The sequence below is a fragment of the Calonectris borealis genome, chromosome 3 (assembly GCF_964195595.1).
Source record: "Calonectris borealis chromosome 3, bCalBor7.hap1.2, whole genome shotgun sequence".
NCBI lineage: Eukaryota > Metazoa > Chordata > Aves > Procellariiformes > Procellariidae > Calonectris > Calonectris borealis.
The window spans coordinates 116,056,070-116,084,010 of NC_134314.1; the positions used below are offsets into that span (position 1 = coordinate 116,056,070).

The following is a 27,941-nucleotide window of genomic DNA, read 5'->3' on the forward strand; positions in this document are numbered from 1 at the left end:
ACAGGGAGGGGTGTGTGCGGGGGGACGGAGCGCAGAGCATCTTTCGGGCTCGCCGCCGCCGCCAGGCTGCGTCCCCACTCCCTCGTCGCCTCCCCCCGCCGGTAGCCGGGCCGTTCCTTCCCTCTCGCGGCCATGTCGTCGCCGTCATCTGGAGAGCGGTACGAGGAGGAGGAGGAGGAGGAGGACGGCGCCTACGAGAGCCAGGCCAAGCGGCTGAAGCCCAGCGCCGCTGCCGAGGAAGGCGAGATCGAGTACAGCGGCGCGGAGGAGAGCGAGAGCCGGCGGGACAAGCCCCCCCCGCCGCGCGGAGGGGGCTTCTCGGGCGGGGTGAGGGACGCGGTGGCCGCCGGGGTGGGGGCGCCTTCCGTCAGGATGCCGGCGGGGGGAGGGGGCCTGCGAGCCGCCCGCCCCACCCCGCCCCTCCCGCGGGGCGAGGCTCGCCACACTCCCCCTCCTGTGTTTATCCGGCGGGGGAGGCTCTCCTCGCTCCCCCGCGGAGGGGCGGGAGGTGGGCTTGCCGCGGGGGTGGGAGCTCCGGCCACGCGGCCTTCCTAGGGCTGGATCCCGCTGGCCCTCTCCCCCGGGCATGGAGGCGCTTCCGGTGGGAGTGCGCTTCTCCCCCCTCCCCCATGGTCGTGGGGCGGGAAAGGCGGGGAGGGAACCGGGCTGGGTCCTATCCCTTCTCTCCCTTCTCGCCGCGGCAGGCGTGCTCAGGGTGCGCGGCTAACTGTTTCTCACCGTAGTTGCCTGGGGAAAGGGACTGAGCTTGCAGTCTGCTAGATATACGTGATTTTGGTTTTGCAGTTCTGAGATTGTCTCTGTTCCGTGGGCAGCTTGTTGCCTTTTGGGATATTGCCATTGCAAGTTTTGTGCTTGCCCTGTTGCTGAGTGTAACTATAGAAACGTAGAGCAGCGGAAAAAAGCGAGGCAGGGGGTTTCTTTCATCCTTCTGTTTTACCTTTGTGTCTGGCAGCATACCGCGATAAGGCTGATCAGAAATGATTGCCTCCTTTTTAAATTCACTTGTATTTCTACTTTCTTCTTCTGCCACGAACAATGCTAATAAGCACGCTGGTTCACTAAATTTTTTGCTACGTACCTTTTATTCTTCATGAATTTGTATCTAAGTATCAGGATAGTCCTTGACCCATAAATTTGGGCTAACAATACTTTTGTGTCTACTGTTTGATTTCTTAGCTACCTAATGGTCCAGCTGATTGTAACCATTTTTCTTCTTGATGGCGCTTTCTGTTTCTTACTTGAAAAAGTAAGATCAAGAAAACATTGATTTAATGGCAGACCTTGAGATTCAGAATACTTTTATTTCATTATTTGTTAAAACGAACTTGCTTAGCACTGGGATAAGTTAATGAGAGAGCATTTGCTGTTACCATTTCTCTGTCAGTTAAACTTCTTAATGGAGAGGGAATCTGCTAAATTATTACAAAAGTTCCCCAATAAACTGCAACAATGATACATCTCTGGAGAGAACTATTTTAATTCTATAGTTTCTTGTGACAGAACCTTGTCTGTGTTGCAGTCAAGGCTTAGCAATGTGGTTTGTCTTAAAGGCCAGTTCTGAATGAAATCCATATGCTTGCTTAAGTTATTTTGAAATTTTGTCATGTAGGAGAGCTGGACATCATGCAGTTTTTCAAGTAGGAACAAGATACTGCCCTTGCCTTTCCTCTTTTCTGCAATATTTTATGAAATCAGCTAGTTCGTTTTTTTTCTTTTTTTCCTTCATTCTGGGTTCTGGCTCTGATTGTCTTCAGGTTGACCTCAGTATCTCAGTTTATCCCAGTTAATGTGCCCTGCCTCTTTAGGTAACGAGAGCACAGAGTGTGTCTGTAACTTTACATTCTGGATTTCAAGAATGGCACGTGCTGAGTCTTGTAAGTAAAGAAACTGAAACAAATGTGTAGCAAGTCAAGAACATGAGGATTTTTAGGCAGCTTGTGTCAGTTGCAGTGTGCCTCAAAGAGGTGCGTGGGTCGCTGTCTCTGATTTATTGGCAAAGCTGTATTCACAGGTCCACTATTGGAGAGGCAGAAGTTGTCTTGATAATAGAGATCAAACTAGTTTCTTAAGAATAAGCTATAACATCAAGTGGATATGTGAAAAATGAACGACTGAGTGCTTTGTTAGTAATTTTATTTGGGGCTTTTAATAGCAAAATGCCAGCATCTATTCCTTAGAGTTAGTTAATGTGAATTTTAGTTTTTTTCTCTAATAGATTAAAAAAATGTGCAGGAAACTTACTTATTCTGTGACACATCCTCTTAATTTCTCTCCAGGGAAATGTTCTTAGCTTATAAAAGTTGTATGTGGTTTAGGTCAAAGACATATAAGATGAAGGTAGGCTGAGAAGAGGGAAGAAGTGTAAGTATCCTGGGTTGCTCAGAAGAGAGCAGAAAAAGAGTAAGTGAAGATGAAGTAGGAGGAACTATAGGGAATGGGGAGTTAGAAGGAGAAATGGGAAAATGGATGACCAGGGTAAAAAGAGTGGTAGGAGTCTGGTAGCCTCACTGTTGTTTTTTTTTTCTAACATGCATCCTAGAATATTGGTGAATTGTGCACTCATATGGATTATATGCTCTCTTTGCATAAAAGCTATTTTGTAGTAGGACCCTGCTAGCGGGTTGGTGGGGTCTCCCTGCTGGGCTATATTTATTATTGTGGCATTTTGCCATTCTCTGGCAAAATGGGGTTGAATAAGCCCTTCATGCCTCTAAGTTTTGTTTTTTTTTTCAAATGTCTGCCTAGAAGTCTGTATGCGAGATCCAGATGGGGAAAACCAAAATTTATTTTGCTCTTCTTTTTCCTCTGTTTCCCACTTGTGTGGACACTCCTCATAGCCCGGAGGTGTACCCTCTTCCTCATGGCTCATCTCAAGGCTGAGGAGCATGGAGAGCCAGGAACAGACCAGAATGTTGACCGGGGGAGGAGTAGGAAGTGGTCTTGCAGAAGTATTCTGTGGGGGAGAGTGTGATTTGGAAAAATGACTTTTACAGAGGCAATGTTGAGTGGAGGTGAAGCCTTGGCAGAGGAGTCAGAATTGCGGTGTAGCAGAGGGTTAGGACACTGGGTGAATGTGGGTTAAAAGCTGTGTTTGAGGGTGTTTGGAGGGCCTTTCAGCTTCATCCCTTCTCCCTCCCTTAAATTTCAGTTTCATTGATTAACTGTATTTTCTGCAGCATCCACCTGCCTCACTGTCTCTGATGTACCTATTCTTAAATATTTCTATGAAGTAAGGAAGATCTGTTATCCCCCTTCTTACAGTTGGGGAAGTGAGATGTGGTGTCTAAATACACAAACATAACTACAACCTACTGCAAGGTAAGATAGGGGATGTGAACTTGCAGCTTCTCGGCTACTCTGCTGTAACTTCCTATGTGCAGTGTTCTTGCTTTGTGGTAAATGGAAAGCAGCTCACTTCGCAACTCAGTTGCTTCGTGTCTATCACAGGCAGTTGCGGTAACAGTAACTAGATGGCAATAAGTTCAGATCTTGACCTATTTTGCAATGACTTGTTCATATATCCATTTCTTAAATGAAGTATATCCTAGAAATCAGTTACGGAGTAAATGTAAAATCATCCTTCCTTTGTCCTTCATCAAAAAAAGTAACCGTTACCTTCAGGCTAGTTCTTCTTCCAGCACCTCAGGTTGAATCTCCTGATGATGCTGTGTGTTGTGTGGGGTTTTGTTTTTTGCGTGTTTGTTTGTTTTTTCTTAAAGGGATATTCAGATTGTTCTGGGCAGAGAGGAAAATAGAAGGGAATATTTCAGTTGGAAGGGACCTACAACAATCATCTAGTCCAACTGCCTGACCACTTCAGGGCAGATTCAGAATTAGCAGAAGGGGCCAGAGTGCAGGTATTCTGTTGTATAGCAGTTATGATCATTGAAAGGGCACAGTGGTAGAGAGTGCTAGGAAGAGGTATGCATTAAACAAGAGAAACGATACCCGGAACTCCACATCCAAAACAAAACTAAATTGCCAGGTAGCCTTCCAGAATATGGGGTGTGATTAACCTTAAGCCCCTTCTCCTGCCTAGCTCTGCCCCTTCCCCCTCCCCCCCCAAACCAACCAGCCAACCAACAACAATAAATCCAGGATATACTAAACTGATATATTCTTCTGCTGCTGTGGAACCTTAATTTTGTCTTGTTTACTTGGTTCTTCTGATACACTGTCTTACTTCACTGTGTACTGGAAATACTGTTGTCACTGCAAAGCTAAAGAGTTCCAGGTGGCACAGAGAGAGGTACCTCCTGTACCTTTGTATGGAAGAGACAGAACTGCTCAAGTCAGGCAGGTGTGATCAGCAGGGATGATGTACGACAGGGCAAACAGCTTTAAGTTATGCCATCATCAACTAGCATGCCGTACAACTAGCAGTTGAAGAGTGTGCATGAAATGCTGTGTATCTGCTTATGAAAGCCTTTCCTCATCAGACCATCCCCAGTGGGCAGAGCTGAGATTATTGGGGAATGTGTTGTGTACCTTCACCTTGCCTTTATAGTGTGGTAATTTTAGCTACCCTTGACATCCTGCAAGGCAGTGGGATGCAGATCAGTCCATAGTTAGTCAGTAATGAAGTTTTGGGCAGTTACATACCTAATAAGCAACCTTTTGGGGTTTCCCCCGCCCCCAGTTCTGTCATATTTATAAAAGCAATTTCAGAGCATTTAAGAGGGATGCAGCGAGAGGAAAAAGTTGAGAGTAAAAGAACCTGAATGGTGAGAAATAAAATAACAGTATAGTTAGGTACCTGAGGGAGAGAACATGAAGGAGGAGTGCCATCCTTTTGCAGTAAGGAGAAAAGGAGATGGAGGAGTTAAGCAGAGAAATGGTAAAGGAGCAGGTGGTCCAAAAAAGGTAGTGCAAACTAATAGAACTAAGGTGAATATACTGACTGGAAAATGTCTGGAGAAAGGATAAAAGACACATTTATGTGCCAACAGTTGGTGAAAAATTCTCTAATCTGGAATTGGTGAGCAAGAGAGACATCATCCTAGAGCCAATAGTGACTTTCTTCCTTTTCGGAATGGCAAATCATATTTTTTTAGCAAGAAATCAGTGATATATTTAAAATGTTTAGAACTATGTAGGTCACCAATGAATGGATGTTAAAATGCCATTCTTTGAAGCTGCGTCTGTTGCAGTCTTATGTATGTGAAATAACTTGTTTGTGCTTCATCTGCTTAGTTATGTCAGCACTTCCCTTCGTGCCTCAGCTCTCTACAGAAGCTCTGTTTCAATGTTAAGCATTTCTATGTTCCTAGCTTCTTTCTCAAGGGAAACCTTTTCTGTCCTTGTTACTGGTCTTGAGCACTTAGAAAGGAAGTCTGTTTCCATTATCTATTTAATAATTGCATTTTCTGTCCAGCTAATGATTCTTCAAGAAAGTATTACTGAGCTTTCAAAAATCCTTAAGCCATATATATTAATGGATACAAGCAATAATGTTAGCTAATCTGTTCTCCTGGCTTTGGTGGAGTGCAAGTGTCGTGTTGGAGTTTTGGATGGGGCTTTTGTGCCATCGTGGGAGTTGGAGTTACTGAAAGACTCCTTTGTAAGCAGAGAAATACTGGTGGTGGTTAATCTGTATGTGAGCGGATGCTTTGGTGTAACCTTTGTCTGTGTGCCGACTGTAGCATGTGTAGTTTTCGAGGTACAGTGACTGTGAGATCTTGGTCAAAATCCTATGTTTTTCATCTCTGGGAAGAAATTATAGCAGCAGTTGGATGAGTTGTATATGTTCTGACCTCAGCTGTGGAGATGCTTTACGCTTATAGGCACGTTTGATTTTTCATGCAGTCTAGTGGTTTTATTTCTCCTTTTAGAGGAAGTTCAGGATCATTCTAGATTTGCCTGATACTGCAGCTTGGTAGCTGCAAAACTTGTTTGACGATAATATGTATGTCTGCCCTTCGTGAAGACTTTTTTGCACTCAGACATATGTCTGTGGCACATGTTCATGTCTTTCACCAATACGCTCTGTGAATGTTAGTTTGCGGCTTCCTGGCTCAGGACTGACTTACGCTCAGTTCTTGTGCTGCTGTTTACTGCTGCTGGTTAGAAACTATTTTGAGTGAAGCAGAGGCCCTCTGATTTGGCCATTTATAACCTCAATGGTTTTATCTGTATAAATTAGTTTCTGAAATGCTATGTAGATAAGTCCTTAATTTCATGGCAAGTGACTGAGATTTCACTGTTTTGTGGGAGGGTTTTTTGTTGTGTTTTTTTTTTTTTTAATTTTTGTTTTTTATTCCATGCTTCTTGAGCTTCTGCACAAGTTACTACAATAGCAGCAGTATTACGACTTTCGATTCTTGCTAAATCTCCTACTATACAACACCCTACTAAAAGATGCTTTCTATATGGTGTTATGGGAGAAGGAAATATGTCTTGGAAAGCCAAGTGTTGCTTTAACTACAAAAGAAAGCAAAAATTGTATTTGTTGAAGGTTCTGAGAATAATTCCAGTTGCAGAAGTGTGGACACCTGTATATGTGCATATAACTCATGTATAATGGATTTGAAGATGCAAGTATAAAAGTCTTAATTTTTGAGAGAGTTTGTACTATTAGAATGATTTATATCTTCAGTAGACAAGCTTAAATGGATTGCTAATAAACAAAAATACAAAGGGATATGCATGACAAAGAAACATGAACTGAAACTGTAACAGAAGATTGAACTGGGAACGGGAGGGAGAGAGAAATACTGTTCTGTTTTATGATCCACTCTCCGAAAAGCTTGACTTGATGTATGGGGGTGCTAATTAAGTAAGATAGTTCTTTGTAGTGAGTCTTTGCTTCAGTGAGAAAATCATTGCTTATATTTGCCATCTGATTAGACAGAAATATTTCTAGGTGAGATTTCTTGAATGCATTAAAGAAAAGAAAACAAAAGAAAAGAAAATGCATACCCCTAGCATTAACTGGGATCTTAATATAGTAACAAGTATGCAGGGCAATGAATAATTGATTTAATAACTTCTGGTTGTTCTGTAGACTGTAAAAAAAGTAAAGGTGCCTGCTATCTTAACACCTTAGAGTATTAGACTTTGCAGGAAAAACTGGTAATTATTGCTGGTTTTCTTTTGAAGATTTCTTTAGGTGCTTTTTTCAGCTTTGAAAAGTGTATATGTGGGTAGAGAACATACAAGTTGAAAATAAAAACTTCTGTGTAGTTCTGTTCCTTCTGCAATTGCCTAAGTATTTGCAGTTCAAAGTATTAACCTTTTATGACTACTTTGATCACTGCTACCATTGTAGACCTCAGCTGATGAATTCAGGATATATGGTATCTTATGCAAACATCACTAGTGGTGTTTTCCCACAATTGTCACAGCTCTTATTCAAAGAAATGTGTTGCCACTTAAAATGCCTTCATACTGCAAATTAATAAAATGTAAACTAAACTTAAAAAATTACAGAGCAGATCATTCTGACGTCTGACGAAGTCTGAAGTGCTGGCTTTTGGTTCCAACAGAATGGTCAAATCCTCGATTTAAAGAAAAAATACCTAATTGTTTTGGGAGACCTGTGTACGAAACGCAGGAATTAAACACACAAGACTCAATTTGTAGTTATCTGGAATGTGTTTTTTCCCTTGAATCTGTAGTTCAAACAAGGAAGAGAGGAATGTCTGTAGCAGTAGTAGCAATCATTGTGGTTACTTAATTACTGGAGCAGAATGCTCCTGTGTGCTACAAATGAGAATCTCTCTGTAGTTCCAGAAGATGCTATACTACTACTTACGAAAAAGTGAAAAATCAACAAGACTTGATCTGTTAGATCAAACACATTGATGTAGTTGCTAAATTTGAATACATCAACTTTACACTGCCATTACACGTATGACATTTGGGTACTGGTAATTACAGTATATTTTACTGTGCCTTTTATTATCTCTAATCTTTCTTTGATTATCTCTTATTATTGGCTTACATCGTTTCATTCGGGGTTTTTTTACCCCCATGCCTTAGAATATATAAGGTAACTTTGAGCCTTGCTTCAGATTTTGCATGGAAAGATGAGCTGATTCGAACCCAGAACCGAGACTGAAGTCACAGCAGTAGCTCTGAAAAGTGTTCATAGTGGGAACTCTGTGTGCCAATTTATGATGGCTGAATCTGTTAATAGTAGTCAGTCTTGGGGTGAAAAGAGAGAGCACGCCCATATGTACAGAAATTGCGAGTTTTTAAGAACATGTATGAAGGGTGTTCAGAATTAGAAAGGAGATTGGGTTTATTTCAAGATTAGTACTGAGCTGGCATTTTCTTGCATTGTGGGGCACAGCTCTGCGTACATGAGAAAAATAATCAATTTTCATACAGTGTACTGATAGCCCTTGTTTGTTCGTGCTTTTTTATCCCCCCAGTACTGGCATAAACAAGCAGGAAGAGTGTCAGAAATATTTTAGCTATTGTGCATGTCTGAGTACTTTTTTTTTTTTTAAATCCTTTTAACGGATAGGGCGGAAGACCTCCTGCAATTCAACCAGGTGTTAAATAGGTGCTTTTTTATATTAAAAAAATCTTGCCTGTGCAAACACATTAATTAAATCTACAAAGCATTTTATTTTAAGAAGATTTCAGCAACTGAACTTGGCAATCTGTTTGGAAAGAAAAGTTAAATTATTTAAAATATGCTTGGATTGTACATTTGGATGGCTGCTTCTGGACCCGGTGTAGTGTCTGCCAAATATTTAATTTTAGTTAATGATAGCAGTATTCCTTGTTCTGTGTCGAATTTTAAAATGTCATTTCGTTGCTAGGATGCCGGGGGAAGTCATCACAAAGTCTCTGTTTCTCCTGTTGTCCATGTCCGAGGGCTGTGTGAATCAGTTGTGGAAGCAGATCTTGTGGAAGCTCTTGAAAAGTTTGGAACCATATGGTATGTCAAGAAGTGTAAAGTCGTGTCTCTGGACAAGTTGGGAGCATTATTTAAAAGTCTCTCGGACCTCTTTAAATACATTATGAGAGCCATTTGAAATCCAGAACTTAGTTAATAGTAAAGCATGAAGATTTTCTAGCTGTGTGAAGATTCTGTGTTTCTGAACATGGCAAGTCTGGTCAAGCAGGGTTACACTGTCTGCATGCCCTAGTGTCTGCTATCAGACTTGAGTAGCACAGCTGGTCCTGGCCTTAGTATGAGCTGTAGCTAAACTGAATTGTAGAACAGCACGATGGTGGTTGTCTTGATACAAGTAAGTATACAAAAAATAAGGATGGGCCACAGAGCAGATGATGCTTTTTCCTATGGTGTCGTATGGGAGGAGTGCTTGTGATGTGGTAGGACCTTCAGAATGAGATGATTATTCAGAGAAAGCCCCTTCAAAGATCATATAGCCTGAAGATTCCTCATGTGTGAACAAAATAGTAAAGGTGAATGGGTAGAGCCAGCTTATTCTGAGTTTTGAGTGCTTCTTTCAAGTAAATGCATCTACTGAAGTTAAATAGGTTTTTGTCAATAGTACAATAGTATTTTTCACTGCCTTAATATTCAAATAATTGAATTATACTTGTGCCAGTATCTTTAATAAATAAATAAAATTAAGTGAGCACAAGCTTGTTTAGGAATACAAATAGGTACATTTTAGCCTGAGAGTTTTACTTTTCAAAAACTTAATCAGCTGACAAAGCTTCTTGAGTTTGTCTGTGTCTGAATTTGATTAACTAGAATACTTCTGTTTATTTCCTCTAAGGTAGTTTTGTGTCAAAAATAGTATTTTAAATTTCTTACATTAAACATCTTTGCTGTTGCTATTGACTTTGAATGTGTTTTATAATTTGCATTTACTTTGATCCTTTACCTCATAAATGGCTTTAGCAAGTTTTTTTAATATTAATTGTAGTTCTAGTAAGTTAGTAAATGATTAACTGTTTGTTGTATTGGTTGAACGTTTTTATGCATTAAACTTTTTCGGGAAAACAACTGCTTATTACTTATTTATCTTATAGCTGCATTTCTTTGCTTTGTGCAAATGCTTTAGAAATGTGTTGACCAGGTTTGGGAAGTGCGAGCAGGGAGGTCTACCTTCATTTTATGTCCATGTTAGGAATTGTTTATATATCATATATATGACAGTTATGGGACTTCGGAGTTGTTTTGAGTAAGCATATAGAAAAACTTACTGTAATGTTTCTCTCACCAGCTATGTCATGATGATGCCATTTAAGCGCCAGGCGCTGGTGGAGTTTGAAAACGTAGAAAGTGCGAAGAAATGTGTAACGTTTGCAGCAGATGAACCTGTATACATTGCTGGACAGCAAGCCTTTTTCAACTACTCAACAAGTAAGAGGATTACTCGGCCAGGGAACACTGATGACCCATCTGGTGGAAATAAAGTTCTCCTGTTGTCAATTCAGAATCCTCTCTACCCAATTACAGTGGTATGTTTCTTTTTTTTTTTTCTTTTTTAATAAAATAATGAAAGACAGGGAGCAGCAACCTCTGTTACATTATTTCCATTGTGTACTATTTGTTAAAATTGTACACTGTTAACTTGAGTCAGGAATTAAATTCACCTACCACAGCTTTACACCATGTTCACATAAGTAACATGCATATTCTGGAAAAAAGTTTTTTTGAGATGATTCAGTCTTCTACAGATATTTTGCAATGCATTTGAAGTCTTCGTGGTCAGGATTTTGAAATGTTTAAGTTGCTAAATGCTTCTGAAATATTTCCAAATGTGTTGCCACAACATCAGGAATGTCATTTAGCTTTTAGGCTCTGAGTGGTGTTTAAATAGCAAGTAGTTTTTCCAGTAGGAGGGGTTATTTTATTGCAGTCCTTCATTCTTAAGTATTTCTTTTGTGGAAGGTGGAAACCTTTATCTGTTGATGATCAACTCCAGTTTGATGGAATCTTCATCACTTTAATTTGGGCTGATACATTTTACTTTTCAGTATTTCAAGTCATACCATATATACAGTTGCATCCTAATTTATTGCCATCTATTTATGGCACATGTGCATGTTTTTTTAATGATACAGATATTTTTTGCTAGTATTAAACGCATGTTTTCTCATGCATTGAATGCTTATATTTTTCATAGAGATTTTATATTACATGTAGAATTGCACAGAAATATGTCAGGAAAAATTTTAAAAGTGCTTTAAGCAGACTTGTAATACTGTGATACAAGCATAAGTTACTTGTTCTCAGGGAAGTATATAGGACAGTATGGATCAATCAAAGTGTTTGGGTTGTGTGGAATGATATAACTTAATGCAATATTAAGTTTTGTTTAATGTGCTGTACATTATGTTAGCAAATTGACTGAAACTTAGTATTCCTGAAATTACTTCAAGGAGTCAGTTCCATATCATGCTTTTTGCTTCACTGTATTGTGAATATTGATAAGTTTTTGCCTGTTGATTCATTAGTGGATGATGAATTTTCTTTCTCCTGTCAGTTTTCTGTATAGAAAAGCATGGCAAGGTATGAGTTGCTTTTTCATCAGTGTTTAAAAATATACCTGCTTTGAGCTGTGTGAACAAATCCACTGTTTAAGTTAAAGTATTCTTTGCATGTGACTATAACACAAATTTTGGAAACTACGTTTCATTTGTACATTTTAAATTTGACTTGCCTGAGCAGCTGAGTTGAATGTAGATTCTTCAGGAAACTGGTAGCAGAAGTATTGTTCTGGGCTAGGAGAGTTTCATGGAAATTCTAAGGATGAAGCCTCTGGCACAGTAGCTCCTTTTTGAAAACAACCAACTAACACTACCACCCCCCCACACCTCTTCCTTCCTGCTGCCCCCAACTGTTTGACTAGAGTATACCAATAAGCACTAGGAGCAGACAGATTTCCAGAATTACTTGCAAGCATCAGAGCTCATTGAGGATAGCGTAGACTAGTAGAGTCATAGCAACTGGAAAGATCAATTGTACCCATAACAGCTAGGAATATGATGAGAAAAACAAAAATTTTGCACTTGGCCAATGGGTTAAAGAAACAGTTAACTTAAGAATGCCTCAGGCAAAGTCTGCATTATTAAAACAAACAAACAAAAACCCCAAAAAAACCAAACCAAAAAAAAAACTCCAAAACCCCACAAAGTCCAACATCATCTCTTTCTCTTCAACATTTTTCTCTCCTTAAGTTTGAACTATGGTTAGATGAAATAGATGAAAAATTGCAACCAGTTTTAAGTGACAAGTCTGAATAACTGCCATAAACTGTTCCATAGTTCTTAAGACCTTTTCTTTCAAAACAAGATAAAGTTTTTGCAGAGAAATTGGTCTGCTCAACAGCATCTTGTGGAAGAAGCTAAATTGTTCTAAAATTTTGCTGCTGCTTACTTCCTCCATTATAATTGTGACCTGCTGCTTTCCTAGCAGAATTTTTTAGAGGGGTGTGGCAGTGAAGGGCAAGAAGGGCAAGTTAACTGTATTTAATTCCTAATTGGTTTCCACCCCTTTGTGATGGGGGATTGGTGTTTTGAAAAAGTTTTGCCTAAGGTGTCATATATAGGTCTTCGAAGTTCTGTTTCCCAGTTTCCTTATCTGTGGGCAGAACTTTGTCAGGGATTTGTCTGTTCAAACAAGTTTGTCTGTTCAAACAGACCTTCTTGAAGTGACCTCTGCTGCTGCAGTCATTACTGTCTGTTCAGCTATACCTCGGCTTTTGCCTCTTAGTTCTGTCTTACCTTCTAAACCTTCTGTACGTGCATGCATTGCAATGCCTTGGCAATTGAAATGTTTTAAACTTAACTATCAACTTCTGAGATTAAGTTGCTACACCTCCTTTTTCATGATATTCTAGTATGTATGTAATGCTAGCGTTAATTTTTTATTTAAAATATCCCATGTGACTATATCTTGTGAATCACTTGATTGATTTGGTAATCTAAAGTAGCTGAATTAAAAAAAAAAAATAAAAATCAAGCTGTGCGTGTGCCTGCTGGCTAATGAAACTGATGGCATTTTGAGTAGAGCTTACATTCTGAAAGACAACCTTTTTTTTTTTTTTTTTTAATTAAGCTGTGAAGAAATCTTTTGAGAGACAAATTGTGAAAGAAAGTCGTATGCCTGAAAACCAATGTCATCTGAGCTGGAAAGTTTTCAGGACTCTCTTCTCCTAAACAAGAGGAGATGGAGGGCAGCTGTTTGTGCTATTGAGTGTTCGTAGAAAATATGCCTATAAATGATCTCATAAATCTTACTTTTTAGCGGTTCAGGCTGCTTGAATCCTTTCTAAAAATATCTGTTCATCTTCTGAAAGTCTTAAGGTTGACAATCTTCCCTGCTTGCTTCATGTAGCTATGCAAAACCCTCACTAGAGTGTCTGGAGCAAGGCCCCTGAGCATGGACAATGTTTTTTGTTTGTTGTGGGGGTTTTTTTGTTTCTTTTTTTTTCAGTGGTAATCTGCCCATATATTAAAGCTTATGGTATTTTATATAAGCCAGGACTTACACCACTGCAGCTGTAGCCAGCAATAAGACATCTTCTTTTCTAGTTTCTTGTTGGGGGAGTGGGGGTGGTGTATGTGGGGGTGTGTTTGTTTCATTTTTAAGACATCCAGCATGCCCCCCACCCCTTTGACTCCCAATTGCTCCACTATTCTGCAGAACATAATAATAAATACTATACATACTTCCTTTCCCTCTTCTTCCCCTTGTCCCCCAAATAAACCTGAGGATGTACACTAAGATCTTGGAATGATCATTTTGGAAGTATTTGGTTTGGATATAAAGAAAGGAAGGGAATAATAGATTGTGGTAGAGTGTTTCACCGATACATCAGTGTCTTTGGCTGCTAGGTTTAGCTATAAAACTGGCTGTCTAGTAAAGCTTATGTGCTTTAGCTGTTTGAATGTGATCTAACAGGTGAATTGTTTCAAGAAATCACAGTTCCTGTTTGTTCAGGTTCTCAAGCCTGAGTCTTGGGAATTCTGAGTATGGGTGTATAATCTCTGTAAAATAAACTTATTTCTCTTGGCCAGATTCATGCTGGAGACTAGTTTCTGGTACCACGATGTCTGAATTGTTATGTGTAATCGACTGTTGTTTGAGATACTCCTAGCACCACATCATAAGTCTGGCCTGATGTGCAGTAAGGCGAGCTTTTCTCCTTACTGTTTGGTTCCTCTGCAACACTGAAGATGGTCTTGAACTTTATTGGTTCCTTCTAATATAGACAAATGCTGGTGAAAGCAGAGTGTTAACAATGAGTTTGCATGAATCTAGTGTTTCCTGTCAGAAGTTTTCTCTGCCGTAAGTGGAGAAGCACAGCAACCGTTTGCAGTGTCTTTGATTCAGGTGCATACGATTGAAATTCTCCTTTTGATAAGCTACCTAAGCTTACATCATGGACTACCCCTGGTTACTCTTCTGAAAATGAACATGAACAATTAAAAAAACCCTCAGCTGCTAGATTCTTATGAAATGAAATGTTCTATAACTACAGTGTCACTTTGTTTCTCTTTGGTTTGGTAAAACTACTGCCGTGCATGCTTAAAACGGAGCACAGCTTGAGCCATGGATGCAATTACTGGGTCTTAACACAGCTGAAGATACTCGTTAAACTAATGTTTGCATGAGTACTACTTACAGAATTTCCTTCCTGTTTTTCAGATTTGACTGCCTGTACTATATTAATCCATAAAAATTCTAATCATGAATGTATAAATTGTATAGGGAAAATTATAAATGAAAAGTCAACAAGCCTTTTCTTCACTCTTTGACATTTAAATGCCAATGCGAGAAAACATTCTGTGGATCTAAAGTGTTTGAAATGTCACATCTGACTGAAATATTTTTTTCTTCTTCCTTAGGATGTCTTGTATACTGTGTGCAACCCTGTTGGAAAAGTTCAGCGCATTGTTATATTCAAGAGAAATGGCATACAAGCTATGGTTGAATATCCTTTTTGAGTGTGATTTTTTTTTTTCTGTAGGTTCTTGACCGCAGATGGGATTTAACATGAGACTGTCAGAAAAATACTGTGTAATTTTGAGACCAAATTATTTTTTGATTTCTATCTAAGACATGGTAATTTCTAACTTCTATATGTCTATAAGACAGAATAGCACTTACACATCTCATCTTTATAGGAAAATGACATTGTCAACAATAGTCTTGATAACCATGTTTATAGGTGGCCCTAAGGCTAATAATTGCAGACATGAAATATGTCATAGATTTGACAACACATTGTACACAAAAGTTTAATGGCTTCTGCCTGTATTGATACTCAAGAAATGGCAAAGGGGTTGCAGAGGTACAGTTTGACTTCTTCAGACTCTTCTAAAATAGTTCTAATATATACTGCTCGTCTTACTATTCTGATTTTAATAAAGCACGAGACCAACTTAGGCCTCCTTGACCTGTTTATCATGTGTTGAGGAAATTACCTGCTCTGTTTTCCTCTGTTTACTGAATTTGTAGCATTAAGTTATGCATGGGATGAATGGTCAGAGTTGTTAATGTGTTACTCCGGTTTGCGAAGTCCAAAGTCTGATATGATTACGCCTTAGTTTATAAAACTCTGATAGCCCTCTTCCTAGAGACTGATTACCCTCCATTTCTGAGCTGTTATCTGGACAAAATTGTACCAAAATCTCAGAAATTTTTTTGTGATTTCAGATGCTACCGATGTGGCAGGCTTTATTAGTGGGTCACTTCTGTAACATATGACTTAAGTGGTGGCTGCATTGATGATTTGCCAAGCAAAAAGAATTACCGTAACTTCCATAAAAGCAAACTAATTGCTGTTTATCTATGTAGAAGATTTAGAAACTGTGTGTCCTAACAGACAGTAGTTTGACTTACTATGAAAATGTGTCGAGTTTGTGGTAAGCGGTATTGTCTGGATCAGATGACTTGTACAGTTGGGGATTATTCTGCATCTTGTGAAAGATTAGGGAAGTTGTGGGGAGGATCCTGCACATACTCTGAAACTACCATACTTCTGTCCTTTGAATTAAATTTTGCAACATGCCTTTTATTAAAAACAAAAACATCGAGCAATTGAAAGAAAACTCACAATTGTGAGCAAAGTAATGCAGCAGTGTAGGTAAACAGTTGGGGGGGGGGGCGCAGAAAGTGAGCTTCAAGCCTTGTCTGAAAAGTTCAAAAATTTACTCAAATTTCAATGCTAATTGCAGTACCCATTACTTTTGTAATGTGCTCACACAGTTCTAGCCAATGTCAATCAATTTCTTAGAGGTGTGGGAAGCTTAACTTTTCTCACTTTTAAATTCCACAGTGAACCTACATCACCTTGGAAGAAGTTGGGCTACAGGAATGTGGTAAAACACAAGGGATATGCTGTTGATACAACCTACTTCCAAAATTTCGTTAAATTATATCAAAGGATGGCACAAAATGTCTGGTCTGCTGCAAGGTTCGGGCTTTCTGATACCATATGTTATTGAGTATGTATGAGATCATGGATTGCCATGTGCCAAGGCTCAGGTACATTTTTCTGCTAGTCATAGAACTAATCTTGGAGTGTGTAGCGGATGTGAAATAACCTTCATGTTGGAGCCTGGTTACATGCATCTGCTTTGAGCAGTGGATTTAAAGCAACCTGCTTGTTGTATTTTTTGATGCAAGATGATTATTTGTTCATTCAAAATATCTCTCTTAGTTCTGTGGTTTTATTTGGCTAACAAGCTAAAATGGGCATACTCTTACTTAGCTCTTTTCAGTGTAAAGTAACTACTGAGTTCATGTTCTCCCTATCCACAAGTCTCTAGCTAATGCTAGCTGTGAGAAGGGATGCATTGTCTTCAGTCACGCCTTCTCGCCCCCAAGCTCTGATCCCTTCCCAAATGATGCAGGTTGAACTTCCCCTTCAAACTTTACCTTCAAATATTCTTTAGGCTTGCTGGTAACTTTCTACGTCCTCTGATGAAAATTACTAAATTCACCAGAATATCCGCTTCCAAACGGCATAAACTCGGAGCATAAACAAAGCTTGTATCTATATAGTCCACACTGAAGAATTTACTAATTTATGAATGGTCTCATCATGTGCTGCTTACATCTCAAAAACAGATGCTTAACATAAGTTGAACTCATATATACTTGTTGGTAATTTTATATTGAAGTCTGTATAGAGTTCTTGTAAGGTATACAGTAGTGAAATATCTGCAGGCTACAAAAATAAAGCCATATCAGAAGAAAGGGACATGAATGAGACACCTGAGGGAAAAAATCCTTAACGTGATGTGTATGTTTGAATCCGTGTTTTGTGCCCAGAAGGCGAAGGCTGCACTCAATGGAGCAGATATCTATGCAGGATGCTGCACACTAAAAATTGAATATGCAAGGGTAATGCTTGGACCTTCTCTTTAATTTTACTAGAAAAATATATATAATCAAGATTTAATCTTTTTCACTTTTACTTTATTTGAACAGCCAACTCGACTTAATGTCATTAGAAATGACAACGATAGTTGGGACTACACTAAACCATATCTGGGCCGACGAGGTAGGTTTTCATATGTTATCACTGTAGATGTTTGACTATACTAATGACAATCCTTTATACGTGGTCAGGCTGTATCGCAATAGTCATTTCAAAGCAAGCCAGTGCTGCTGAAGGCTGTGTTCACAAGCCAGGAAATTAACCCTGAGCCCTAGTGCCCCCTACTGCCGTGTGCTTGAGCCACTTAGTTCAACAAGGAGCCCACACCTGCAAGCACCTTCGCAATTCTCAAGGACTTGCATTTCTCCAAGCAGCTCTCTCTCTTTGGAGGAGAGGAAACCTGGTACAGACTATTCCTTACAAACTACAAACTTGCACACTGCTTCTCCTTCGAAAGAACTCTTTTTCCCCTATGTTGGACGAGGCATTAAGAAGGATAGAGGACTTCAGCAGGCTGACTCTACACTTCATCATGCACCACATCGGCATCAGCAAAAAAAAACCAAACAAACAAACAAACAAAAAACCCTCTGAAAAAACTCAGACTTGCAATTCACCTTGTCTGCATACTGCATGCACCATCACCACAAGTTTTTAAAGGAGGACACTTTCAGTACTTCAGATTTGTATGGGATGAATAACATGATAGACTGTACCCATTCTGTTCAAGTTTGTATGTATGCTGGTCTTATTTCCCTTAAAATTACAACTGAAAAATTGAGAACCTCCAAAATTGAGAACCTCGCTTGTTGGTATCATTGATGCTGTAATCTTTTTATTACTTGCTGTATGTGCGAGTTGCATTCAGTCTTAACAGTGTAAATATTGTCTAGTAGTAGGGAAATTTAATCCTTATCTGTAGATAGTTGGAACTGAGCAGTGCAATATCAGATAGGTTCCCTCAGTTATATTTAAGTATTAAAATAGGGAGATTCATAATTGGTGCAGGCATACTGTCTCTTAAGTACTCAGCTGTAAAAATTACCAGACCTTAACTCATGTCAGTGGAAACTATGACTATATATGTAAAGACAAACTGCTGTGTAGCCTAACTCCTGTAAAGTGTTTATTTTAAAAAAAAAAATCTGTAATTATTGAGTGCAGTGTTCCAGTAACTTATGTACAATAATGTGTGCAATGTAAAGTTAGAAAAGTGAAGACAATGTGTCCAAGATAGAGTATCTACTTATCAAAGGCTATATGAGAACCAGGGCTTTGGCTGTCTCAAGTGATACGCACTTTCAAAGTAATTCTGCAGAGACACTGGGCTTGTAAAACTGTTGTACATCTAAAAACTTAGGGCTTGAATTTTCAAAATGAAGTTCTTGTAAAAAGTTAACAAGGGGGCTACAGTATTGGTTGCAGCTTGTAGAGTATGACTATTTGTATAAGGATTCAAATTTTTTTCTCGAATTCCTGAGTTAAAAAAGGAATTTTGAAGAAACTCAAGGGCAAGAAAAAAATCTTAAGGTTTGAATTTGAAAAATCTGAAGGATTAATTTGACCCTCATATCTTTTGATCATTGCAATGTTTGGAGGCTGATTTGTAACATTGTGCATCTAATTACATTATGTAATTGGTCTGCAGATAGATATGGCTGTATGAACTAAATGTTCCCCAAGCTAGAGAAAACAGTGGAAAATGGAAAAACTTAGGATAGGTACAGCTTGCTCTTTCTCAAGAACTCTCACTCTATTCTTTTGTTTTCCTTTTGTTACTTTGACAGCCTGACTCTATTTTCTATACATCACTCTACGTAAGAGGAAAAGAATTAGACATGTATTTTATATGTATCTATATATCATGCTATATTGTATATAGCATGATTTTTCGTTTACTGTGGCCCACATCTATTTATCTAGAAAATGGGAATATAAATTGTTGAACGAACACTGAAATGTACTTGAGAAAGCAGGCATCTAGAGCAATTTTGCCCATAAAGTAATCCAGGAGTCTTTTTTGGAGAGAGAGAGAGAGAGAGAGTTTTCGTATTTGTGCTTCAACTTATTCTTGCAGCAGTGTTGTTTGGCTTTTGAACTTAATGTGACCCGAACTGTAGGGATCTGACTGCAGCAAATAAGATCTTAGTCCAAGGGAATTTCAGTCTGAGGACAGGCATGTTAATACATCCTTTCAGAATGTCACACCCCCCACCCCCCACCCCCCAAATCTTAGGAAGGAAATGCGTTTTGCTAATGACTTTTTTTTTTAAGAATTGGTTTTCGTTCTTCAAAGTAACAAATTACAGGCTTCCTTATAGGATTTCTCCACTTAAGTAAACCTCTTAACAAGTGCCTGCTGCTATGAACCCACATTGCATTAGACTGAACTGAAAAAACCACTTGACTTTTAGTATTCTACTTGCTTTTAGCCAGAAAGTTCAAACTGTAGTTTGGAGCATTTCTTTTGGTGGTAGTACCAGCATACGCAGTGACTCAAGGACCTGATTTAAAAACAAAACCAAAAAACAACAAACCCCAAACTTAAACTATAGGTTATAAAGAATCTTTCGTTTCGGAATTATTTTTAACATAGATCAGCTCTCATGTTTCAATGCCTGTTTGCACAAGTATTTATACTGGCACAATTGAGGGACTTTGTTCAAGGAAGGAACAAGTATGGGGCAAGGAGAGAGCAGTGGACTACATCATCGCGAGGAGGAAATATTCTTCAAACTGTGTTCTCCCAGAATTCTTTTATTTGAAGAATATGGTCCTTTACTATATTGCTGTGTGCAGTTTCAAAGGATTTAGCTCCACAGACTGGAATTATAAACTTGATTTTTCTGAAAGATGATTACTGCATACAGTTTAAATGCTCAAAATACTTGGTATGACTGCCCATTTGCTTTCTAAAGCCAAGAACCAGAGCTGTTACCCTGAAAAGGGAATAGAAAAACAAAACTTGACAAAAGTAATCTTTCTTCTATATATCTGAAGGCATTCAAGCACTGTTCTCTCTTCAGGCTTTATTGCCAAAGTAAATATCTGACTTGGAACCTGTCCTCAAAATCCTGAGCAGAAAGGGCATGTGTTTTCATCTCCCACTGTTGTGTTGTCTAATGTGAATAGTTTGTTCTTCAGGGGAAATACCTCCAGCTGCTTTGGGCTGGAGTTGCCATTTTCAGCCGTCATACTTAAATTTCCTGGGAACTTTTGTAAACTGATAAATGTCTTGCCCCATCTTTTCAAAATGGCTTTTTTAATTGTGAGAAATCAATTGTTGCTTACCACAAAGAAATCCGGAAGTTCAGATTTTCTTTGTCATGCAGCATGGATCTGATTAGAAAATGCAGCTTCGGCTGTGATGCACTGCTTTCCTCCAGTAATGTAGACCCCTTGCTTAACTTTATATCCTAGAGAACTGGGTTTTCTTAAAGGATTGACCGTTGTTTAAATGCATTATTCAGTGACATTTTTCTTCAATTGAACTGTTATGTGCTGCTGATAATGCAATAATGTACAGTCCTTTCAGCATGCCCATAAATAAGTAGGTGTTCTGTAAATATATGTGTACACATATGTAATGCTCTCTGTTTACTGATTATGAAACCATGTAATACAGGTTGTTGTTGGCTTATGCTGAAACTTCTTGAAAGAAGCCCACTTTGAAAATGTGTTGCTGTTGAAGCTAATATTATGATTCAGGTACTGTCTTTCAAAAGTACTGCATTTCAAATTTGTTTTAAGAGACACATAGGTAAATCCTGCTGTATGGTGTTATCTATACTAATGTGTGGTGTCTGTTTAGGAAAACTATCGGGTATTTCCATAAACTTTCAATGTCTGCATCTCCTCATTGGCCATTGCCCCCAATCAATTTAAGTGCAATTTGTTATACAGATCGCAGTCTTTTAATTTTGGTGTCCCAGGGCTACAGCTTGTGGTTTTAGACGTATAATGAATGAGAAATCGTTTATAAAATTAACAAGGACTCAAATTACTTTTTTGCTTCTTAACTAGAAGCTTTGTATCTTAACTGGAGAAATCAAGTGCATAGTTGTGCATACTAAACTGTTTTCTTTCCCTTCCCACATGTTAGACAGAGGGAAGGGCCGCCAGAGGCAAGCTATTTTGGGAGAGCACCCATCATCATTTAGACATGATGGTTATGGTAAGTAACATAGGATGACAGGTGGTTATGATTTCTTTACATATTATGTGGAATTCTAAATATTCAATCAGTGCTTAACTGTGGACCTATACAGCATGAGTAGTTCACTATTGTGCTGTACGTGCAGTGCTGTCAGTCCACGTTCTGAAAATGCTAGTGATACACTGAAATCTGTGTGCATTTAGTGCTGTACCTCTTCCTTTCATGGAGAGTATCCGGCTCTACAAATTTCTTCCTTGGAAGAATGTCTCCTTTCAGTTGCCATCACCCTAACAATGGATGGAAAATGACATCTGTACTGGGAAAGCAGTTTTCTTCTAGAAAATGGCAACATAGCTTGATCAATGGTTTGAAACAACACAGAGCTCTCTGATGTTCTTGCATGCAAAGCTGTGAATTGTGGGCTTTGCACTTTCCTTCTAATTTAGCTAATTCTGAAAAGGTATAGCTATGTGACTGTATAAGAATGATGTTTTGGAATTAGTGCTATAAAGTGCTGCAGTTGTTATCAGTGCTATCTGTAAATGAAGATCTGCTGTCACTTTCGTGTGTTGAGTTTCTCAGTATTGAGAAATCAATGTCCCCAGTTAAATGTGACTTTTCTAGTTATTTCCTCTCTTGTCAGATGCAATGTGATTTGTCTTGCCTCTTTCTTTGCAAATGTATTTATATTTTACAATGTAGGTTGACCTTCTACCTACTCTTTCCAAAGGTTCTTCAGATCTCCAGAATTTCCAAGTTCCACCTTGTATTCACTGATGTTCTTTTTTCATTCTTCTGATATACCCTTCTACCTTAAGTAATGTGGCTGTCTCTTCCTATACCACTGTCTCCCTCTCATTACTGCTTTTTGCTGGGGGAAAAAAGGACAAAAGGTTCCTTTTATACTTGGCTTATGTGAATTTCACATTATTTTTGTCTCAGAAGAACAGGGATCCTCTCCTTGTTCTGTAATACTGATGTTTTCTATAAACAGAAATATCGCCTACTAGTATGTCTCTTCAGTAAAACTTGTCACTTCACCTGTAGTAGAAAATAGGGCAGCTTCATTTTGCATTAATGCAGGTGTTTAAGTATTCCTGTTTCTTCCAAATGAGCTGTTTGTAGAAAGGCAGTCTTCTGACTTAATCTCTTGTCTCTGGAAAAGAGCTGTGTCATCTCCTCTCCTGACCTCTGGCTAAAAGTTCACTCCTTTTGGTTTGTTTTCCCTACTTTGTAATATTCTTTCTTGGTATCATGTAGCTCTATAAGTAGACATGGCAATATTGCTGAAGGTTTATATTAAATATTTCTTCTGATAGGTTTATGTTCAAATATTTTGTATGGTGCAGGGAAGATACTATTTTTATAATTACTGAAATACCTTTTTTTCACTTGTGTATAAAAACAATACCATGAAACAGCTCCTTCCTTCTGGTCTGGTAATGTAAGAAGAGACTTGGAACATTAAAGGGAATAGAAGAGGAGATTTTTTGTTTGTTGTTTTTTTTTTTTCAGTTGGAAAAAGAATTAATGGAAACTGCTGTAATGTTGTTCCCCCCCTCCTTTAAATATGCATTACATATGTGGGCTTTAATGCATGATTAAGTAGTGAAACTTGTTTCAAACAATATGAAAGCATGGTCTTTCATCTCCTTAGGGTCACATGGTCCTTTGTTGCCCTTGCCGAGCCGGTACCGAATGGGATCTCGGGACACCCCAGAACTTGTTGCTTATCCGTTGCCCCAGGCATCCTCCTCTTACATGCATGGTGGAAATCCTTCTGGGTCAGTTGTCATGGTTAGTGGGTTGCATCAGCTAAAGATGAACTGTTCAAGGGTCTTCAACCTGTTCTGCTTGTATGGAAACATTGAGAAGGTACGGCATAATTTATTAGAAACTTGGAACTACTATAGTAATTTTAATTGTTTTGGAAAAAGCCTGGCTGAGATGGTCTAAAAATATTTTCTAATAACTTAAAAAACTCTTGGTTGGGCTGTTTGTTGCAATGTCATTTTTTCCCTTATCTATCTTAGGTGAAATTTATGAAGACTATTCCAGGCACGGCACTGGTTGAAATGGGTGATGAGTATGCTGTGGAAAGAGCTGTCACACATCTCAACAATGTCAAGTTATTTGGAAAGAGACTTAATGTCTGGTAAATATGTTTTATCAGATTAATAGTCTACCAGTGGGCAGATGGAATGAGGTTGCAGACGGACAATATCCCATTGTTCTGTTATCATTGTTGGAGTTATGATTTCCAATTTGTAACTCTTATTTATTTATTACTATTTATAATTTTATTTATTATTATTTTATTTATGTTAATAAAGCATATGGGCATTACATGGATTGGGTGTTAATAAACTGTATTCCCTAATGTGTCTTATCCATCCTTTCTACCTTTTTTTTTAAGGAAGGTGTCAAATCCAACCCATCTTGCTCTCCTTCTATTTCAAATTGCTGTAAAGACATGTCAGCTCTGTTCTGGTTAGATCAATAATCTGTGTGCAAAGTATGCAAGTCTTAATTATTTAAGAAACTTTAACTATATATATCTGTCCTTAAATCCCAGTGTTTCCAAGCAGCATTCAGTAGTTCCAAGCCAGATATTTGAACTGGAGGATGGCACAAGTAGTTACAAGGATTTTGCGATGAGTAAGAACAATCGCTTCACCAGTGCGGGCCAAGCATCTAAGAACATCATCCAACCACCCTCTTGTGTGCTGCATTATTATAATGTTCCCCTGTGTGTAACTGAAGAAACATTTGTAAAGGTAGGCAGTTGAAATGGTATAGTGCTATAGTGATATAGTGCTTTGGGGCTCTATCCTAGGTTTACACTGTGCTGCATTTAAAAAGAAATAACTGGGATAGTTACAGCATAGCAACTGGAAGAGAACCAGTTCTCTATATAGAAGCTGTTATATTTTCACAATTCTGGCATTATTCTCTCCTTTTTTTTTTTTTTTTCATGTGAGAAACAAGGTCTTGGAAATAAAGTTGAGAAGCTTAGTGTGTTTTTTGTGGAGGAAGGGGAAAAGACTCACACAAAGCCAAATACGGCAAAAGTTAGGACTACAGTTCACAAAAGATTACTGTCTCCCTGAGATGGTTACTCTAATGATTCCTAGGATGTTTCCGAATGGAGAGAAGTGTGCACCTGTAACAGTTTGCACAGTTGAGTCCTAAATGAACTCTGGAGGCTTAAAACATGCAATACTGGGCCTCTCAAGTGGAGGCAGTGGTAAAACTGATGACAGTTCAGTGAGTTCTTTTTCAGTTCAAGAAAAATTTTTTTTTTCAAGCTCGGTCTGAAAACTAACTCTGGTTCGTGAGTGGTGTGCTTGTATGTACAACTTCTGAGCTACTGTATTGAAGTGGGAATGTCAAAAAGAACAACTTGTTTTTATTTAAATATGTTGTTTGAGGTAGTTGTGATATCAATACACTAACAACTTTTGTGCCTATAAAATCATATTTATCATGGGACAGCACAGATATGGGAGCCTTGTTTTGCATACTATAGAATGGTATTCTAAAGAGTTACCAATCTAAACATATTTTTAAAATAATAATTTGCCATAAATTCTTGGAAGCTTTCTTAAAGAGTCAGTATTTTCCTTTTTGTGTGTCTCTTCCAGGAACTTGGAATTTTTGCTAATGTGTTTATGTGCATTTTTAGTGGAGTTTTACCTCTTATTTTATTTTTGTGACAGTTATGTGAGGATCATGAAGTTCTCAGCTTTATTAAATACAAAGTGTTTGATCCAAAACGTAAGTAAACTTTGACCTGTTTGGGGAGTTATTTGAATTCCAGTTTTGATAAGAGCATACACTGTCAGGAGACATTACTGATCCCCTCCTTCTCTTTTTTATTTCTCGTTTTGACAGCTTCTGCCAAAACACTGTCTGGTCTGTTGGAATGGGAATGTAAGACAGATGCAGTGGAAGCTCTCACTGTACTTAATCACTACCAGATAAGAGTCCCAAGTAAGTCAGTTTTATAAATTTTTTTTCCTGTTTTCTTTCATCGATATAAAAGGTGAGGCTTCAGCAGCTTAGTCTGCAGCTAAAAACTGTGTCGTTCTTATTATATGTATAATGCTGTATTTTATATATATACACACATATACAAATACTATATATATTACAGTAATTAGTCTCTAGTTGAGGTGCCATTAGTTTCTATCTAAATGGCACTCTTTCTCTTCTTAGTTTTTGAGTCAACCTATAGAACTCATATTTTGAGTTCTGCAACTTGGAAGTTGTGGAAAGATTGGGGAAAAAAAAATTGCTTTGGGATAAAAAGGTGGCAGGCAGGAGAAGCATTAAAATCCACTGTCATCAAAACCAAACCTAATGGATAATGTCTTAGGGAAGCTTTTTATATCTTTCATAATAAATGCAGAGAAATCTGCAATATCTTTGGGCAGAAGATTCTTTAAGTTACACAGCTTACTGCTCTGAATTAACTGCTCCTGTAGTGGGTTCTCTTTCAAATCAGAAATTGTGAGGCCAAGCTGAGTTTAGCTCCAAACTAGTAAGAATGGAGGGGGAGTTCACCTGCTAAACAGGTACACAATAGGCCAGATCTGCACTGGACAATTAAGATAGTTTACTGGATTAAATGGAATTTTTCTGGGTAGTCACAGACATAACTTTGAATCCAGCCCAGTGTCTAATATTATTTTAAACTACCTTCTCCAAATTATTATGAATTTGTCTCCCTGTCAAGTGTTAATGGTTCAAATCTTTCCTATCCCTCCCCCACCTTTTGTCCGCCTTCTCAATAATGGACTGAGATTACTTCAGGGGCAGAATATTTCTTAAGATATTATTGATAACATACTGTTCCCAATTTCAGATTTATCTCAGTTTGGAGAGGTGATAACAGCAGAAGAACTTACTCTTTCAATATGAAAAAGGGAAACCCTAATGTATAATCAAATACAGCTATCACAGGAAAAGAGTATTTTAAAGCAAGGACTGCTGGTTAAGACTTTCTATAACAAAATTGTCTGAGGTTGGCTGAACCAGGAGGACATACCTTCCATTACCTGAGAGGCAAATGTGTGCTGCCAGTCGTGGGTCTTGGCAGCCTTTCCAAATAGAAGGGGCTATGCTTTGCTTTTATGCTTTGCTTTCTGGAGAGGCCTGAAGGGTGTGCTGGACATCCTGCTGTTCTTTTCTCAGTCAAGCACATGTAAATAGTGTCCAGTGCCACTCTGTCTCTGATAGAAATGCCACATTCTAAGTCTTGACTTCCTTTTATGCCTTTTGCCTTCCTTCTTCTATGCCTTTTGTCTTTGAAATTGCCTGTTAAATACTAATTTTATAAATAGTTCAGCTAGGAAGAGGGGCAGCGATAATGGTAAAGTCCTGCTTGTGTATAGTACCACATTTGGAATTCTATCTACATTCCCTTGCGACCAGATCCATCACTTTGTTTTTATGTCTAAAAAATGCTGGTAGGCTATCAATAACACCTACTTAGAGGTCATCTCGTGTCTGTGGGCCACTGGTGGGGGTAGGTGGGGAGGTGTGAGCCTTAAATCTACATAATTGGTAAACTTGTCAGATTGTGGAAGGTGATGATGATCAACAGGAGAGCTATGCTCAGTAAAACACCCTGAGTATGTTATATGTTGTCTCCTGACAGATGGCTCCAACCCTTATACCTTGAAGCTTTGCTTCTCTACTTCATCCCATTTATAGAGAAGAGGACAGCATGTTAAGAGCTATGTTCACCGTGATTTGCAAGTTTAAAACTACACTTCATTCACAAAGCTCTAAAGTGGTTGTTCTAATGTTGCCTTGTTTCAACTTAATTCTAATATCTTTTATCTTGTTTTATAATAAATGGATGTTCCTTCATAAATACAAAACAGATTTTTTCTTTTTGCCTCTGAGAAGTACATGTTGTAAGCTTACTATAAAGTTTGTATTTTGTTAGTGTAGTATCTTCAAATGTCTAAAGAAGCAGCAGTAGTATAAACAAGGTTGTTTTCTTCCAAAAATGAAATATATTTGCATTTTTGGTAATGTTAAAGATTAGCAAGTATTTTTCCATTTGTAGTCTTAATTGGCAGATAGAACTATTACATCAGAATTTTAAATGTAGAACTTGTTTTTCAGTATGTTAAGTAGTGAAGTATGTTGCAATACTAAAAAGCTTGTATTTATAAAATGCTTTAATCAGGTTAATGTTGCACATACAGAATTTTTAGTAGTATAGTCTTGATTTATAGGTCAAACAAAGCTAACGTAGAAAATTATTAAGTATGTACACGTGTATTGTGTGAATTCATATTTAAAGTGGTTTTGTTTTGTTGTTTTATTTTTTTTTAAAACTATTTTCCATTTGCATTAGCATGATGCCATCTATAGCTAGTCCCACTGTAGGGGCCTTTTAAAAATTAAAATTGCAAGCCTGTATC

General features: G+C 38.3%; 1 protein-coding gene across 2 annotated transcripts; it reads left to right on the plus strand.

Moving 5' to 3' along the window:
- On the plus strand, positions 1 to 27,939 carry HNRNPLL (heterogeneous nuclear ribonucleoprotein L like). 2 transcript variants are annotated; one of them, XM_075147522.1, is made up of 13 exons: positions 5 to 327; positions 8,793 to 8,911; positions 10,173 to 10,410; positions 14,806 to 14,891; positions 17,212 to 17,308; positions 17,396 to 17,468; positions 21,448 to 21,519; positions 23,159 to 23,376; positions 23,535 to 23,656; positions 24,077 to 24,278; positions 25,221 to 25,278; positions 25,396 to 25,494; positions 27,164 to 27,939. In XM_075147522.1, the coding sequence occupies exons 1-13, from the start codon at positions 133 to 135 to the stop codon at positions 27,217 to 27,219; spliced, it is 1,635 nt and encodes a 544-aa protein (XP_075003623.1). In that variant the 5' UTR covers positions 5 to 132; the 3' UTR covers positions 27,220 to 27,939. The 2 variants fall into 2 exon arrangements, with proteins under 2 accessions (XP_075003624.1, XP_075003623.1); XM_075147523.1 differs by lacking the exons at positions 25,396 to 25,494; positions 27,164 to 27,939 and having other exon boundaries at positions 1 to 327; positions 25,146 to 25,278.
- Positions 27,940 to 27,941: the final 2 nt, after the last annotated feature.